Source organism: Cyprinus carpio, chromosome B6, assembly GCF_018340385.1.
Source record: "Cyprinus carpio isolate SPL01 chromosome B6, ASM1834038v1, whole genome shotgun sequence".
Classification (NCBI taxonomy): domain Eukaryota; kingdom Metazoa; phylum Chordata; class Actinopteri; order Cypriniformes; family Cyprinidae; genus Cyprinus; species Cyprinus carpio.
The window spans coordinates 19,978,515-19,994,592 of NC_056602.1; the positions used below are offsets into that span (position 1 = coordinate 19,978,515).

Below are 16,078 nucleotides of genomic sequence, written 5' to 3' on the forward strand. Positions count from 1 at the left end.
GTTGCATTTAAAACAAATGAGGAATTGCTTATCTTTATGTTACAGTTTTTTTTCAGTTCAAATGTTTTTTTGTTTTTAGTCAGAATGATGTAAAATAATATTTTAGTAATTGTTATGCTTGTGTTATTTACTATAGTTAATAAAGTACATTGTATGTTTTCATATATAACAGCAATTGGCCACCATGCTCTGTAAGATACTGCCAACAAAAAATCCATATCTATCGACCACTAATCATAAGACTTCTGCGCTATATTGCGCTATTATAGTCTTCTGAAGCATACAATAGCTTTGTGTGTAGAACAGTCCAAAGTAAATGAATGAGTTGATCCAGTTCACAAAAACTGGCTGAATTAAAAATCTTTCTGTATCCAGAATGACAAGTAGATTCTTCAAAATTTCTCCTTTTGTGTTCCATAAAATAGAATAATTCGGATTTGGATCAATATGATTGTGAATCAACGATAACAGAGTTTATATTTTTTTTTTTTGGTTGAACTATTCTTTTAAGACATGCCTTTTAAAAGCCAGTGTGAAAATGTAATCCCTCGAATGGGATACATTACTTCCCCTAATGCTTTCTCTTTAGCACATATGCGAACACAATGCACACACTAAATATGTGTGTGTGATGTGTTGTATTGCATGACCGTTCTTAATAACCACAATGAGTATCATTCAGCGTTACAGATCTTAATGCATTTTCATACTCCATTTTACAGATATGCCTCTGTATTAGTAGGTATACCATTTCTATGGAATGGATATAATTAGCCATGGGGTCCTCTCACTGCCAGAGTTTAGACCTTTGCTAGTGTGTAGCCCTTAACTTTCATTTGATGCAACGCTTGCAGAACAAATGACAATTTCATGGTCCACTGCAGTAGCGGCAGTATCAATCGCTGAGATAAACTGTCTTGACGTCCCACTGTTCTTGTTTTGTTCCAAGTTCCAAATTGTATTTCTAGTTAATTTTGTGCTGTCCTAGTTGACCGACTTAGCCAAGAGAGGATAGTTTGAATTCCTTGCAACAGGTCCACTTCTTATTTGACAAAGAATATAAATGAATGAATAAATGCTAATTATGTTTTGACATTTCTTCACAGGAGGGTTGGATTATGTGTATTCAGAAAGAAGCAATACATACGGTATGCAAACGCAATGATGTATAGAAATGTATATGAGCATGTATAAGGGGAGACCGAGGCTAGTTGTCCCGCAGGAAATTGAATTGGTTTTCAAGGCAAGGGTATTTTCTTGTAAATGTCAGGTGTCACATGACTTTTGTACTGTATGTTGTCATTTTTTAATTGCAATATTTATCGACCGTTTTGTTTCTCATAATTCTTTTATTGATTGAATTAAGCTTTAAAAAACTATGTTAGAATGGCAGGTTCTATTGTGACAACTTATTGCCTCTGCCTTTTACCTGAACAATAACGGTAGAATTTAATGTAGATCTAATAGCTTTTTTGTAGTGAATACAAAAATGGAGGTTTGACTATTAGCCCCACTCTCCCCTATATATGAATAAAATTAAAGCATTGCACAATAGCTATTAAATCCATTCTTTACTTTGTATGTGTGAGACATTTCATATTTGCTAGAATGGAAACAGGAGGGGATGTTAGATCTTTACTGAACAGATGCTTGTCGATACCTACTCATAGTTTCTTTGTGTGATTTTGAAACATTTTGGCCTTTCTTTACACATTTACAACTGCGCTAAAAATGGCTATAATTGACTGTGAAAATCAATCCCTAGTTCACACGCAGTGTGCGCTTTTCTCCAAACACACTGCCAATACTTTTGTGTTTCTCTGCATGTTGGCTGAAATAGCAGCTACATTCAGACATGCTTTTGATTCCACTGGAAACCAACCTGTCTCTTATCGGTAGTTCTTCTGACAAATAGTTCAGACAGCTTCCACACAAAGTGAGATTTATGAAGCATTTGTGCTATTGGGATTCATACAATATTTATTTGGTGAAATAGAGTGTGTTTCATTAAAAAAAAAAAAAAAGAGAGCTCAGGCCAGTTATGATTTATTATGTCTCCCTTGATGTTTTGTCACATGGATTGTACCGAAGTTGTTTTTTAGAGAAAGTGCAACCATAAATGATCGGATTTCCTGTTTCCCTATAGGTATATGCAGTGCTGGGTAGATTACTTGAAAATTGGAGTCTGTTACTAGGGGTGGAATGGTTCAACTTTTTCATGGTTCGGTTTGTATCACGGTTTTAGAGTCATGTTTCGGTATGTGCTGTGTTTATGAAAAAACTATACTTTCAAATAAAAATAAACAAAATAAGAATATTCTATCTAACTACAAGCAACAGCACAAATAAATACAAAATAGTAAAGATACAAATAATTTTTTTTTTTAGATAGGTCTAGCATTAGTTTTTAGGTACAGAAATTGAATAAAGTAATCAAATGTAATACAGCATTGCATATTTGACTGTATAAATTAAAGATTAATCTTTATCCAAGTCACAAAAGCTATCCAATCAAAAGCAGTAAATAATTTTTTTGTTGTTGCTGTTCGATTAATATTAAGACTTTAAGAGAATGCACTGATCCAATGCAATGATACAGTATGTTCAGCCAGCTACTGTATGTCTGCTATAGGATACTTACCAAGACAGACATTTTGACATAATTTTTGTGTGAATTTGTCCATTCGAACACAAGACTTCAGAGAGAGCTTAATATTTGCTTGTGTTCTGAGACACAAATCCACTCACTGCTCGCGTGAGCTCGCGTCCTGTGGCTCTTAAATGTTTAAACTGGCAAAACTTAAATGAGTTTAGTTTCAACACAGAAATTAACATGTGCTGTTCAGGTCTCTCCTGTGCGACCGGGTGATAAAGAAAATAAATGACTGCTCATATTGCAGCATACAGCATTCGCATTGAGCAAGAGTGAATGATTTGTCCACGTGTTTTTTTTTGTTTTGTTTTCTCATCGCTGTTGTTGTAATGTACTGGGAAGCCAGAATGCGCATCCATCAACAGAAACATACATTAGCCAAACCCTGTTTTTTTCCATCTTATTTATAAGAAACCATATTACAGATGCTTTGTCAGATTTAAGTTAAACCGCGGTCCTAGCGCATGCTGAACCATGTGTGGAGAACCGAATGCTTCGATTTTTTTTTTTCGCGAACTGTCCCACCCCTATCCGTTACTGATTACAAATTACATAATTAAAATATACATATATAATATAATAATATATTTAAATATTTTAATAATTCATTCTGAGTAATTTTTGATTACTTTTAAATTATTGTGTATTGTACCAAATTGATATAAAAAAGAAAAATATATATATTCCATTCTTTATCAACAACATAAAATGTGATCCGTGCTGGCAAAATGATTTGGAATGCGCACGAGCAAATTTTGAGCTACAGGCAAAAAAAAAAAAAAAAGGGTGAAAAATGTAGATTTTAGTCTAATTTGACATTTTCACAACAAATTAGTTCATTAAGCCTTCGTCTAGAAATCCCAAAGCTCCAAATAGTATTTAAACATCTTAAATGATCTTTGTTTGTACGTTTTCTGAGAGGAGTATCTTTTCTCTGCTAGCTTCGGATGGCACACAATCCCGATAAATATACACATATACACATAATTACAGTTTTCAAGTATTCACACAAAAAAAATCTTTGAATGGAGAATGTGAAAATAAAAATAGCTCATTTTTGAAAATTAGCTCATTGTGACTCATTTTGCCAGCACAGGTCACAAATGTATTAAACATTACATTACACCAGGGTTTCCCAAAATGGGGTTAATGAAGGAACTGCAGGGGTTTTTGAGTTGATGACAAGCTATGATTAATGAAATCATAAAAATGTAAAATTAAAATGAATAAACTATTTGAAAATCAAAACAAAACAATTAAACACTAAAAAAAAAAAACTGTGACTATTAAAGTGATGCTGTGAATGTGTTAAGACATTGAAAAATTTACTTTTCTCAGGGGTCTCCAAGTAAATATTTTAGCTCAAACGGGATTTGCTGATAAAAAATTCAGGAATCCCTGCCTTACATGAACAAACATGAAAAAAGCAATGAAATTTCATATTTAAAGTTTTCCAAGTTTTAAATATTTTTGTCCAGACTTTTGTCCAGATCAGTAATTTGTGAAGATCACCGGATGTGAAAACATTTCACAGCTGTATATCAGCTGTGTTTAGTAATAATTATTATTCCTCTAATACATGGTCTAATTGACTGAGAGGTGTTTTTGTCCCCAAATTTATTTACATAGATGAATGCCTAAATCGTGCGACACCCAGTAGGATTTTTAGAAAAAGAATTCAAAAGCAAGAGAGAGAAAAAAAAGAATTAGGTAGAATCAATAAATTATGGATAATTTACTGTAATCTGATTAGGAAATAGCACTTTAAAGCATTTATAGCAATAACATTTTAAAGCATTATTCCTGGTTGGTAGATTTACTGTAGTGCTTTTATGTTGTGACTTTTACAAAAGAGAAATTATCCAGAGTGAAATATTTTAAAATTAATCTTTTCACAGGGAGCTTTTTGAGGATCTCAATTTGACACTTTGTCCACATTCAATTGTCTTCTCTTGATCCCATTCTTCAAACCTCCAAATGAGCTTAGTTACAGAGCTTAATCATGTTTAAGAGCATAACTATAGCTCTGATATCCTGCCCAACTGTGTCTCATTCACCATATCAACAAACGAGGTTATTAGTTGGATGTCATTAGTTTGACATTGCTTTTTCTTCTTCCTCCGAGACTCACATCCCTAATTTTTCGTGTCTACAAAACAAAGCAATTACCGCTGTCAGCAGATCAAGATACTCGGCTTTTTTGTTCTTTCAGCATCACAAATGAAACTTTCACTTTTTATCTCCAGTGTGAACTAATCTGGCAAACTTGATGGAATAGTGTTGTCAGTTTTTTTCTTGTGAACTGTTGCAATGCTGTGTACTGAATCCTTGCAGTGGATTCCAAGCATATGGGAGAACATATGCCAAGCGTGCATGGTGCATGAATACTGATTATTATTGCAAACACAGGGCCTTTTTGACCAAAATGAGCATCAGCGTGAGAGAGAGTTATTGCCCATGGACATGTGCTTGCTTAGAATGGAGATGCGGTTATAATTAGGTTGTTTACCTCATATATGGTCTACAGTGGAATAGCGAGGATATAATCATTTTCTAATCTATATTTAGTTTTTATTTCATTTCTTGTTCATTTTTCTGTATTATTTCATTAAAATGTGGTTGTGCTAATAAGTCAAGATGTCAAAGATTCTTAGCATGAGATACTTGTGTTCTGGTGTCCTCAGAATGTTCCTTTACCTGCTTGAACAGCTAATCATCCAGTCAATCAACAAAGAAATATTGTCCTATTTTTACAAATAAAGAAAAAAAAAAGTTTAATAGTAAATAAATAATTTAATTAATTAATGACATAAAATGGAAAAGCTGAAGGTTCAAAAGCATTTAAGGATGGTACACATTACCATTAAAAAAAGTCTGGGGTCAATAAAATGATATTAATGTTTTTAAAGAAGTCTTTTATACTAACCAAGGCTGATTCATTTGTTTAAAAATACAGTAAAAACTGTAATATTATGAAATATTATTTCAATTTAAAATAAGTGTCATCTAGTTTTATTTATTTTAAAATGCTATGTGATAGAAAAACATAGTGATAGTGTGTGTGTGTGTGTGTGTGTGTGTGTGTGTGTGTGTGTGTGTGTGTGTGTGTGTGTGTGTGTGTGTGTGTGTTGAACAGACTTCTGCTGCCTGATATTTTTGTAAAAACCTAATAATTTTTGGTGAATGGAAAGTTCAAAAGCACAGCCGTTTTTATAAATCTTTTGTAACACTGTAAATGTCTTTGCTGTCAATTCAACATGTCCTTGCTGAATAAAAGTATTAATTCCTTTAAAAAATAAGTAACTAAATATTACTGCCTTTTTAGAAGGTAGTATGTTATATTTATGCATCTAGGGCTCTTGAGCTCAAATTAATCTACAGTTATTTATATATTTACTTACTTTAATACTCTTCAACTTCCTTAAGAGTTTTTCTTAACTTAAAGAGTGCCTCTCAAGCACTATCACCCAAGTCATTTATCCTCCCATTTTATCTCTGCCTTGCAGAAATGTGCTATTTTTGTGAAGAAGTCCCACACATGTGGAATCTCCTCTTGTAATGTTTTATAGAGTGCTAGATCTGAATAGAACACTTTATATGAGACTTTTACTTACAACCATTAAAACATTTTGTAATCACCTACTCATCTTCATGTTGCGTGTATAATGGAATACAAAAGGTGTTACTGAATAAGTTGCTTTTTTTTCCATAGATCACTGATTCTCAAAGTGTGGAGAGGAATCAGAGGAATCACTGAATTAAATATAAATTAATATTAAAACACTTTTAAAATGTTTGCAAGGTGGCTAAATGATGCCTGTGTTATTTTTTTGATACTGTACATTTTTACTTTACATTTAAGTACAGTACAGTTTTTTTTTGTTTTTTTACTTTTTAAGTAAAGTACCATTTTAATATAACTTTTAGGTACAGTACATTTTAATTTAATCATTTAAGTTTTTTATTTTTATTTTTTATTTTTGTAAGCACAGTGGAGTGTTAATGTTCAAACTGTATTTACAATGTTTAAAGTGGCGACAATAATAAATATTCTTATTAGGAATAAAACTGCCTTGTTTTTAAACTGCATAGTTATAGCTTAATAATTAGGCCTACTATGCTAGTGTATTTTAATGTTGATTATTATGGTGGTACAGAATATTTTCTGCGGTGGTACTTGGTGTAAAAAGTTTGAGAGCCACTGCCATAGACCTTTTCCATACAGAAATGGCCTACACAAAACTATCATATACTGTATCAGCAGCACACGAGTAACATGAGCGTGAGTAAATGAACGTGAGTAGAAGACAATTTTCATTTCTGAATAATCTGTCCCTTTAGAATGTACTAATTACATTGGTAAATGGTTAAAAATATTGATTTGATAATGTGCTTATAAAAGACGACATGTTGAGGCAACCCCTTCTTTCAAAACTAATTGTCCTGCATCACATCATCACTGTCGCCAAAAAAAAATTCAATTTAAAATTACATTTAAAACATATTAAAATGTTATTTTATAAAATTTGTTAATTTAATTTGTAATAATATTACTATATGATACTGTTTTTACTGTATTTTTTATTAAATAAATGCAGTGTTGGTGAGCATAATAGACTTCTTAAAAAAAAAAAAAAAAACATTTAAAAAAAAATTGTACTGACCTCAAACTTTGAACAGTAATGTGTGTGTGTATATATACGTACATACATTCAAGTATTCTAGGTAAAAATCAAGTGAAATTGTTGGACCTGATACGTCCCACGTGAAGGGCACAGTATGCTTCAGGCTTGTTGTGGAATTTTTATATTTGGTATTAAAATTCACTTTGTCACTCCAAAGTTCAATATTAATGAGTTCAGAATTTTTCGCTTACCTGGCTGTCGTTCAGCCACTATCCACATATCCGTATTTTTTATTTGTTTAATCCTTCAGGCTTGTGGTCTCTAGGCACTCCATGAACTCTCTCAGAATGGACCGCATGGGGCATAGTGGCCTATCGGGTAATAATCCTGTTTAGCGATTCTTTCAGGTGCGCTTATCAGATTTATGCTGCATCAGGAAGGGCGAGATCAATGGAGGGAGAGACCCCTTATAAAGACGTGATGTGGTGCTACCTGACCTTCATTTTGCTTCGTGTTATAAAAAAAAAAAACGCCACCATTTCTGGTTGTGGATGATAAGCGCGTGGCATGTCATAAATCTCTCTTGACCTCTAGATTCTAAACAGGCATGGCTAGAGCAATAATGCTTGCATTCAATATGGTTCAACTGGAGTCTCATGTGTGCTTTTGTGGAAGACATCCCCAGTCTAAATGATCCTGTGTTTACATGAGTCCTCGGAATAGCTCAAAAATCAATACTGTGCCCTGCTCTGCATACTGATGCGCTTTGCTTTAATCTCACATTCAGGGGCATACAGTGAATCGGTTTAATTGTACATCACAAAAAAGCTTTCTGCTGTGTTTCACAATGTTGCATTCTTTTTAATGCTTGTGCACCAGTGGATGAACTCCCTGATCAGATTTTGTAATACTCTGTAGAAGATTTCTTGTAAAATCGATGACTCTCAGCCTTAATTATTTTAGTTTCAATGTATATATGCGTGTTTAAGAATCTGAATGAGTTTTGTTTGGGGTTCACCCACACAAAAAATTTGAATTGGAAACAATGCTTGCACTACAGAAGTAAATCAACTGGATTACAGAAGAAAAATATATTTACAGGGTAATACGAACAAGATTATACTTATACAAGTGGTAGAGAGTGGCTATATATAGATATGTGAAGCAGAAAATGAATATGTGATGGGCAGATGGATCTGTACAGCTATTATGAATATGAAGAAATAGAAATGTCAAACAAAAGTTAAAAATATCGAATTTGCATATTGCACAGATGGGTTTGTACAGGTATCATCTATAAATATGAATTTACATATTGCACATTAATTTTATCATTCATTAAAGTGTGTCTGAGTATTCAGTTTTGCGCGGGTTTCTAAATTAACACTTAGTAAACGCCAATTGCAAGTAAAAATTGGCTTTGTAGGGAAAGGAAAACAAACTTGTACAATATGCCAGTTGGCCGGTATTTTTTTTCTTCCGTTCTCCATGTGGCAACACATATGTGAAATGCTTCTCATATTAGGCCACCAAAACAAAAATATGAGAAACAAAATCACAATTTTTGCATTTTGTGTGATGAACATAGAGATGGAGAGTCTGTGCTTACACTAAATTGTCAAGAGAAATCATATATTGCATAAAATAACACTTGTTATACTAGACAGTTAAAATCCTGAACCAACACTGCCTTCATTTTGTTACTACTGAAAATAATTCTTGCACTAAGTGAGTCAGATGGTGAATCTGAACAGTTTGATTCAGTAAGGATCCATCAGGCTGATTAAAACCAATAACTCATCCTTTTGAACTATTCATCCAAAAAACGAGCTCATAGGAGTCATTAGTTCAAGAAATTGGACTACATTGGTCAGACGCATTCTATGTTTATTTCTGTGTGCAGCCGACAAGGACAACTCAATATAAAGACATTTCCTGCTATTATTTCACGGTACACAGATTTTATTGCATCAAATTCAGTACAGACTACGAGCTTGCATTCACAACTCGGGTAAAGTATGATTTCTTTTGCTGTGGTGCTGATGATTTAGTTCTGTTTGTCACAAATATGCAAAGAAAAAAACTGCTAAAAACTTTATTAAGAGCGAAAATAGGCCTGTATATTAATAAGGCGATAATGCAAATTCCAGTATCGTGACCAGTATACGCAATATTTATGAGCATAAATTTTCTTGCATTGCCAGGTGTGGCAAAAAAAATAAATACTTTTTGGACTGTGTTTCCGCGTATGTGTGTTGTTTTGCCACTTATGTTGCTTTCATCATCATCCACAACAATAAAAAATCATCAAATAACAAAAAAAAAAAACACAACAACCCTCCTCAAAAAATACACAGATCTCTGAGACACAACACTGTCGCTTTTTTCTACCTACACTAAACACAAATGAAAACATGCATTTTTCATGGCCTAAAATCTCCTACCAGGGGCAAAAATGCACTCTTCCTCTTGTGAAGATTAATCTGTAGCCTTGAGCTCTGTACCCTCTCTGAGATGTCATGTTCCGCCACAAATGGGCAATAGCAAAGGATCACTCGCATCCAGTCCATTCTCCTATACTGAATCACCCCCACCTTTCCTTCCCATCTCTCTCTCTCTCTCTCTCTTTCTCTCCTACGCTCAATTATCTGTGCTTCTCCTACATGCACTCTCGGCCTGATTATCTCACCCACTCTTGGGCTCCTTCACTGGGCTGTCCATTAAATGGTATCCGTAGCTTCTCTCTCCCTTCCCCCCACATTCACACCAGCACCAACTCTGCACAAAAGTCCCAAACAAGTGCCTGGATGCAAAGGATGAGCAGGTTAACATTCAGGTATAAATGCAAAAGCTTTGCAAAAAAAAAAAAGTCACCAGAAAGGATTTTTCTGTGAAATCTCACATGCATTTAGTTTGTAATGCAACATATGCAGGTAAAGCTGAAAACATTGCATTTTCGGGGGATCGAAGGAAAGTGTATATGCGAGCACCTGCTCAGGATTGACGAGATGTTGAATGGAACTTCCTTTTGTGTTGACAAGGTCCCATTTCCTCTCTGTCTTATCGGTTAATTCTCCTCCCTCCACTCCTTTCTGCTCTTGATCTCAAAGAAAAGCTTTTATCTTGTCAGTCCCATTTTAGTCCCATCTTGAATATTACCTATCATCCTTTCTTCCTGTGTAAATACATAAAACATATGCACATATGCAGACTGAAATGGATGTGCTATATATGTACTGCTGTATGTGTGCATTTTTATGTATGTAGTTGTAGACCAATTTTATTTGATTGATTGATTGATTGATTGATTGATTCATTGATTGATTGAAATCCCCAACTCTAAAATTGCATGATTGGAAATGCAATAAAATGAAAATTAAATTAAATTTATGCATTTAGCAGACGCTTTTATCCAAAGCGACTTACAGTGCATTCAGGCTATCAATTTTTAGCTATCATGTGTTTCCGGGGAATCGAACCCCCAACCTTGCGCTTGTTAACGCAATGCGCTACCACTTGAGCTACAGGAGCACTATAAATACACAATAAAACACATACACATAAGAAATATTTTTTTGTGTCTAGATAGATAGATAGATAGATAGATAGATAGATACTTTTTTAGATACAAATGATTCCAAAATTGAATCTTAATTTGTATAAAAATGTATATAAATAGGTTTTTATGGTGGATTTTGATCTTTTAACATTAAAAGAAATAGTCTTTGGTAACCAACTTATAAAAATTAACTTAGATACAGTACTAATTTGTGTAAAAAAATGTGTTTGTGTTAAAAAAAAAAAAAAAAAAACTCTTGCACGAAATGTGCAAGAAGTTGAAGAAACAGTCATCATTATACTGCATGCCTACAGCAAAAGGCCATGGTCTGTGTTCCTTCCTTCTCGACATTTGAACGTTATTCAAATTTATACTAAGGATGGCCTACTAATTTAAGATGCACATGGGATTGTATTTAAATGATAATGTCATAGGGAGTGTCATTAGGAAGGTGGTTTTCAGTGCTCTTTCATGTGGCTAAGCTGAAGGGGGAAATAATGTTCTTTCAGCCTGATTTCAAGCCGCAAACTAATGGATCTCACTTGGAGAGTGTTTTACATTTTTCTTTCTCTTTTTTTCCAGAGTGCAAAAACCCCTGATGAGTCAATAACTCTCAATCTGTTTCTCACTGACGCAGTATACAATATGTGTGGAATGGTTTTTATGACATGAGAATGATAGTGTCAGTGGATAGCTCTTTGTTGATGATACAGTAGTTACGTGTGAAGATGCATAATCGCTCCTGTCATTCTTGCCAGAAAGCATTTTTTGTTCAGCCATCTAAATGCAGCCCAGATTTACTGGGCTTAAGCTGAGAACAAACTTTGTTTTTATGCAAAAGATTATTCCTTTAGCCACTAATGGTGATAGTGTTCTCAGAGAACAAACGCTTGTAGCTATTTTAAGGTTTGGTGGATGAACGATTCACAGTTCTCTTGTTGGTGAGGTTAGTGGAGACAACTTGTAGCCGAGAGATTAATTCAGACTTTCAAGTTGTCACGCCAACAGTGCTCTTGTTATCTTGCTGTGTCTAAAATGGCCTCTGAACCTCAGGGCTTGTATTTATAAGAATATATTTCCCACCTTATTTACATGTTTGAGGGATTGAAATTCTTTGCCTCAGAATGATGAAATGGGAAAGTTGCATCATAAAGCTATTGTCCTCCTTACTACAATCACGGCTGCTCCTCACAGGGGCTCATTAAATGACCATTTCACTGCATGGAAAATGGCAGCTAAAGCATTGAAGAGCATTTGATTGAAAGGAAATTCTAAACTGACCTCGGTGAAATGGCATGAATAAGTTGCTTCATTTGAAGAAATACATAGTTTTGTGCCAGCAGCCAGTAAAAAAAAGCTATTTTAGATGCAGAAGCAAAACAACAATCTACAATAGTTTACAAGCCAACTTCTGAGAATTAAGATAAATGATGTGAAAGTAAAATGCAATATTATTGGAAATAAGCTGCTGTTCAGCCACACTGTGACATTTGTTTTTAATGTTACTAATGAGCTATTTTGGTAAAACAAAGATGATCTATCACAAAGACGTGATATATGTAATATACAAGCTAGATCTACTGTAGGTCATTCTTCAATGACATGACTTGCATTCAGATGGTGTATACTTTCATTACAACTTTTACAGTCTTATTAAAAAAAAACTTCCCACCAATCATAATATAATAATAACACCACCCTCCTCTAGAATAATCTCTGACTAGATTTTTTTTCTTATTCTGCCATCCAATTATCTCTGAAGCCTGGTGAGGCAGTTTGTGCTCTCTCCTGAACGTGGCAAAACCTCTGTCACTCTTCACCTTTTCCCCATCTCTCTCTCTGTCTTTCATTTCATCTCTCTACCAGCTGCTCCGCCCTTCCCCAGTCTTTTGTGCTCACTCACCATTGCAGAACTGAAATCCTGCTCACTTTACCTGAACCATAAACAAACCTTATTAAGACACGCTTTACAGCCATGCTGTGCCAAGGATAGATTTAGTTATGTGATAGTTCAGCCAAAAATTACATTTTAGTCATTATTTTCTCACCCCTTAAGTTGCTCCAAACTGTATAACTAACTTACTTTATACAGTGAAAATCAGTGGGGTCTAAACAACACTGAACTCCTCTAACTTTCTATCACAGACATTCTCTCAGAAAAAAAGGCTAAATTTAAACTTTTGCCATAGATATTCCTTGAAACTTGGATCTGTTCCTCACAATACAATCCATCAGAGGACAGAAATTCATTTTGTTTTCGGTGCAACTGTTTATTTTGAAACTTATTGTATACGCAAACATATGTGTACAGTGCAAAGCATAGTATGGACACAGCTAGATCTTTTTTGTTGCAATAATCAATTGGTTCACATTGTGACAACACTGTGCCGGCACAATGTTTCACAGTCAAGAAAGAAGCAAAGGAGACTGAACCACAATAAAACTACTAGATCGCATTGAAAAGTTAAGATGAAGGGGTTAAAAGATAGACAAAGACATTTTTATCAGACGTAACCTCTGGAGAGAAGTTGCAGACACCATTCACGGATGAAACATTTTAGTGTGTATACATTGAGAGCCTGTGTTTGAAAGGCTATGCGTTATACTAAGCATTTGTGTTAACACTGCTGTATAATTTGGGCTTGAGATTGTGTCATAGTGAAGACAAATGCAATATTCCTCATTTCAGATACATATTTTTCCCAAAAAGTCAAGACATTTACAGACACCCTTTATTTTTATTCCTTTCTTTGCCTTTTAACATGAAGAATGACAGAAAAATGGATAGAGAGAGCTGGAATGACATTTGTACTTATTGCAGGCAAGATTCGAACCTGCATTTCTGTGAACACAACTGTTTTTAAATGTCATGAGCACAGCCAGGCACAAATGCTTTTTTTCACATGATTATGAAAGTAAATGTAATTTTACAGACAACTGTTCCCATTTAAAAGGTGATGTGTGTAATTGTTTTGATGTTAAAATACTTTCTCCTATCCCAGCTTAATATGCAGAGACAACTATAAGTAAGCCATTTATCGGTTGATTTCCTTGAAATGTGTAAACACTTTGGCATTATCAAAACATTGCTCTGCTTGTTTGAGCAGCCCGACAACAGCAACACTGGCTCAACCAATGGTGTGAGTTTGGGGCGTGGCTATCTGTTTGACTGACCAATGGCATACTGGGGTTGTTTGTGTAGCCAGTAAGTTTTTTTGCAACTCTACAAATGAGGATCTTCAAAATGCAGATGAAATTACCACTATAATATGCTTGAGTAACATGAATGGAAAGATATTTTTTGTTGTAAGCTTTATCACTGTAGTTACTGATCTAATTCCTTCATCAAACCAATCACCTCGCTCTCTTCTCTCTTGCCTTCCCTCAGCTGGAATGGGTGCTTCTTTAATCAGATCTCTTTAATCACAGATATCGTGCACTCCATCATCATAAGCCCTAAACATGTTTTTTTTAAACTTCAAATTAAGAAATATGCCTTTAAGCCTCAACTCTCCCAAGGGCTCAACATTTTCATTTTCTAAACACCTCAGATAACATCAAGACTACACACAGGCATGCAAAAATCTCCTTGGGATGTGTCGTTTTCTCTTTCTGCGCTGTGCGAAAGATTAAGGTCAGTAAGCAGTGTGATCTCTTTGACAAGAGATCTTAAGGTGCGATTCCCAAGACCTTGTTGCCGCCAAAGTTTCAAATGCTTTTTGGAGGATCCCGCCAGAATGAGACTAGTCAAACAGTCGACATTAATAAGTCCCGTCTTACATCCTGTCCACACTGACAACGCTAATTTGTATGCGAAGGATTGGCAGACACTTTTGTCTGAGCTGCTTTGAGAAAAGAGGATTAGTGAGTTTGCTTTGCTTTTCGTTTTTATAGTGTTTTACTGTCACAGAACCTTTTGAGCGTTACAGTTTTTTCTCCTGTGCGCCATCGTCAAAGTGAAACGGAGGAGTATTAAAACCTTGACTTCCCTCACCCAAGTGTTTTTTGCGGTTCTAGTGGGGGGGCTTTTTTATTATTATTCTCAGAGATATGTTTGCTACCTTGGGTTGTTTATTTCTAACGGCTGTACATGTTTTCCATGAGATTAGTTTTTGATAGTGTGTCCTTTCTTTTCTTTGTTGACATTTGGATGATTGAAGTGGGTTTATTCTTTAGATGAATAGCAGGTCTTTTGGAGCGCAGAGACAGAGGTGTCGCTCACTATCTGGGGAAAGAAGAGGGAAAACAGTTTCACTTAAGAGCCTTTATTTTACAAGAAGATGTCAGATATTGTTTGGTGCAAGTATAAACTCGCAATCCATTGATACACAGAGCGTGTCATGTTGGCTGCGCTTGCATTTGGCTCCTTTTGGCTCCTCCAAGGGTTAATCTCAATCACAGTTATTCAAATAACTATAATTGGATTTTTCGATCGTCCTGAGAGAAGAGCATAATTTGTTTTTGTCTTGTATTGGTTTCTTTCGATGTCTTTAATGAAGGACCCTGTGGGTGGTGGGTTTGTTTGGATGCCATGTTCATCTACTCTCTCTCTCTCAGTGGCAAAGCAAGGTATGAAACTATTAACTGAGTTTAGCTTCATGGCCATCCCACAAATAAGACCAACAAGCAGCCTAATGGTCTCACAATTAGCTAAATTTCTCTTGACCAAAAAAAAACTAATTCTGATGAAATGAAGACAGACACTGGTATTTGTTATTCTTATATTTTGAATTGGATTTTTACAGTTTAGTTCATGAGAAAGATCATATTAATTCCTGTCTGTAGAGAATGTGTGATTTGAAGTATTCTGCAGGTCAAATGATTAGATATTTAGTCAATGTTACACAGCTCAGGAAAAGGTTTTAATCATAAAGTAAGATCTACAGTATGAAAGGGTACCTCACTTTTTAATTCAGATTTTCTTTTTGTAGACAATAAGTAATTTATAATTATAATTGGTTTGTATTGGATAAACCAACAAATAATTTTTAAGCAAATACATATTTGTGGCATCTTAATATTTGATGCTATTTATATAAATATATGCATCCATACAGCACTTAAAGTCTTATCGTTTTTATGTCAAGAAAGCAATTTTCACACAAATTTCTTTGAACCTGCCACAAAGGAAAAGAAAAAAAATAGACTAATCTATCATTTTTGAAACTATAGTGAGGAAGATTTTGTCAGTATAAACTAAGTAGCCTATGTTTTGTGAAGAAATTTTGAAATTCATTTAGG

At 34.6% G+C, this 16,078-nt stretch overlaps 1 protein-coding gene across 3 annotated transcripts in view; it reads left to right on the forward strand.

The window, feature by feature from the left end:
* negr1 (neuronal growth regulator 1) overlaps window positions 1-16,078 on the forward strand; it is a 99,283-nt gene that overhangs the window by 67,032 nt on the left and 16,173 nt on the right. Inside the window, exon 8 of one of the 3 annotated variants that reach the window (XM_042726107.1) lies at window positions 1,107-1,148. The exons of the other annotated variants lie outside the window; for them this stretch is intronic. Coding sequence (XP_042582041.1) covers window positions 1,107-1,148 — 42 coding nt within the window. The remainder of the gene's footprint in view (window positions 1-1,106; window positions 1,149-16,078) is intronic. 3 annotated transcript variants of the gene reach the window in all.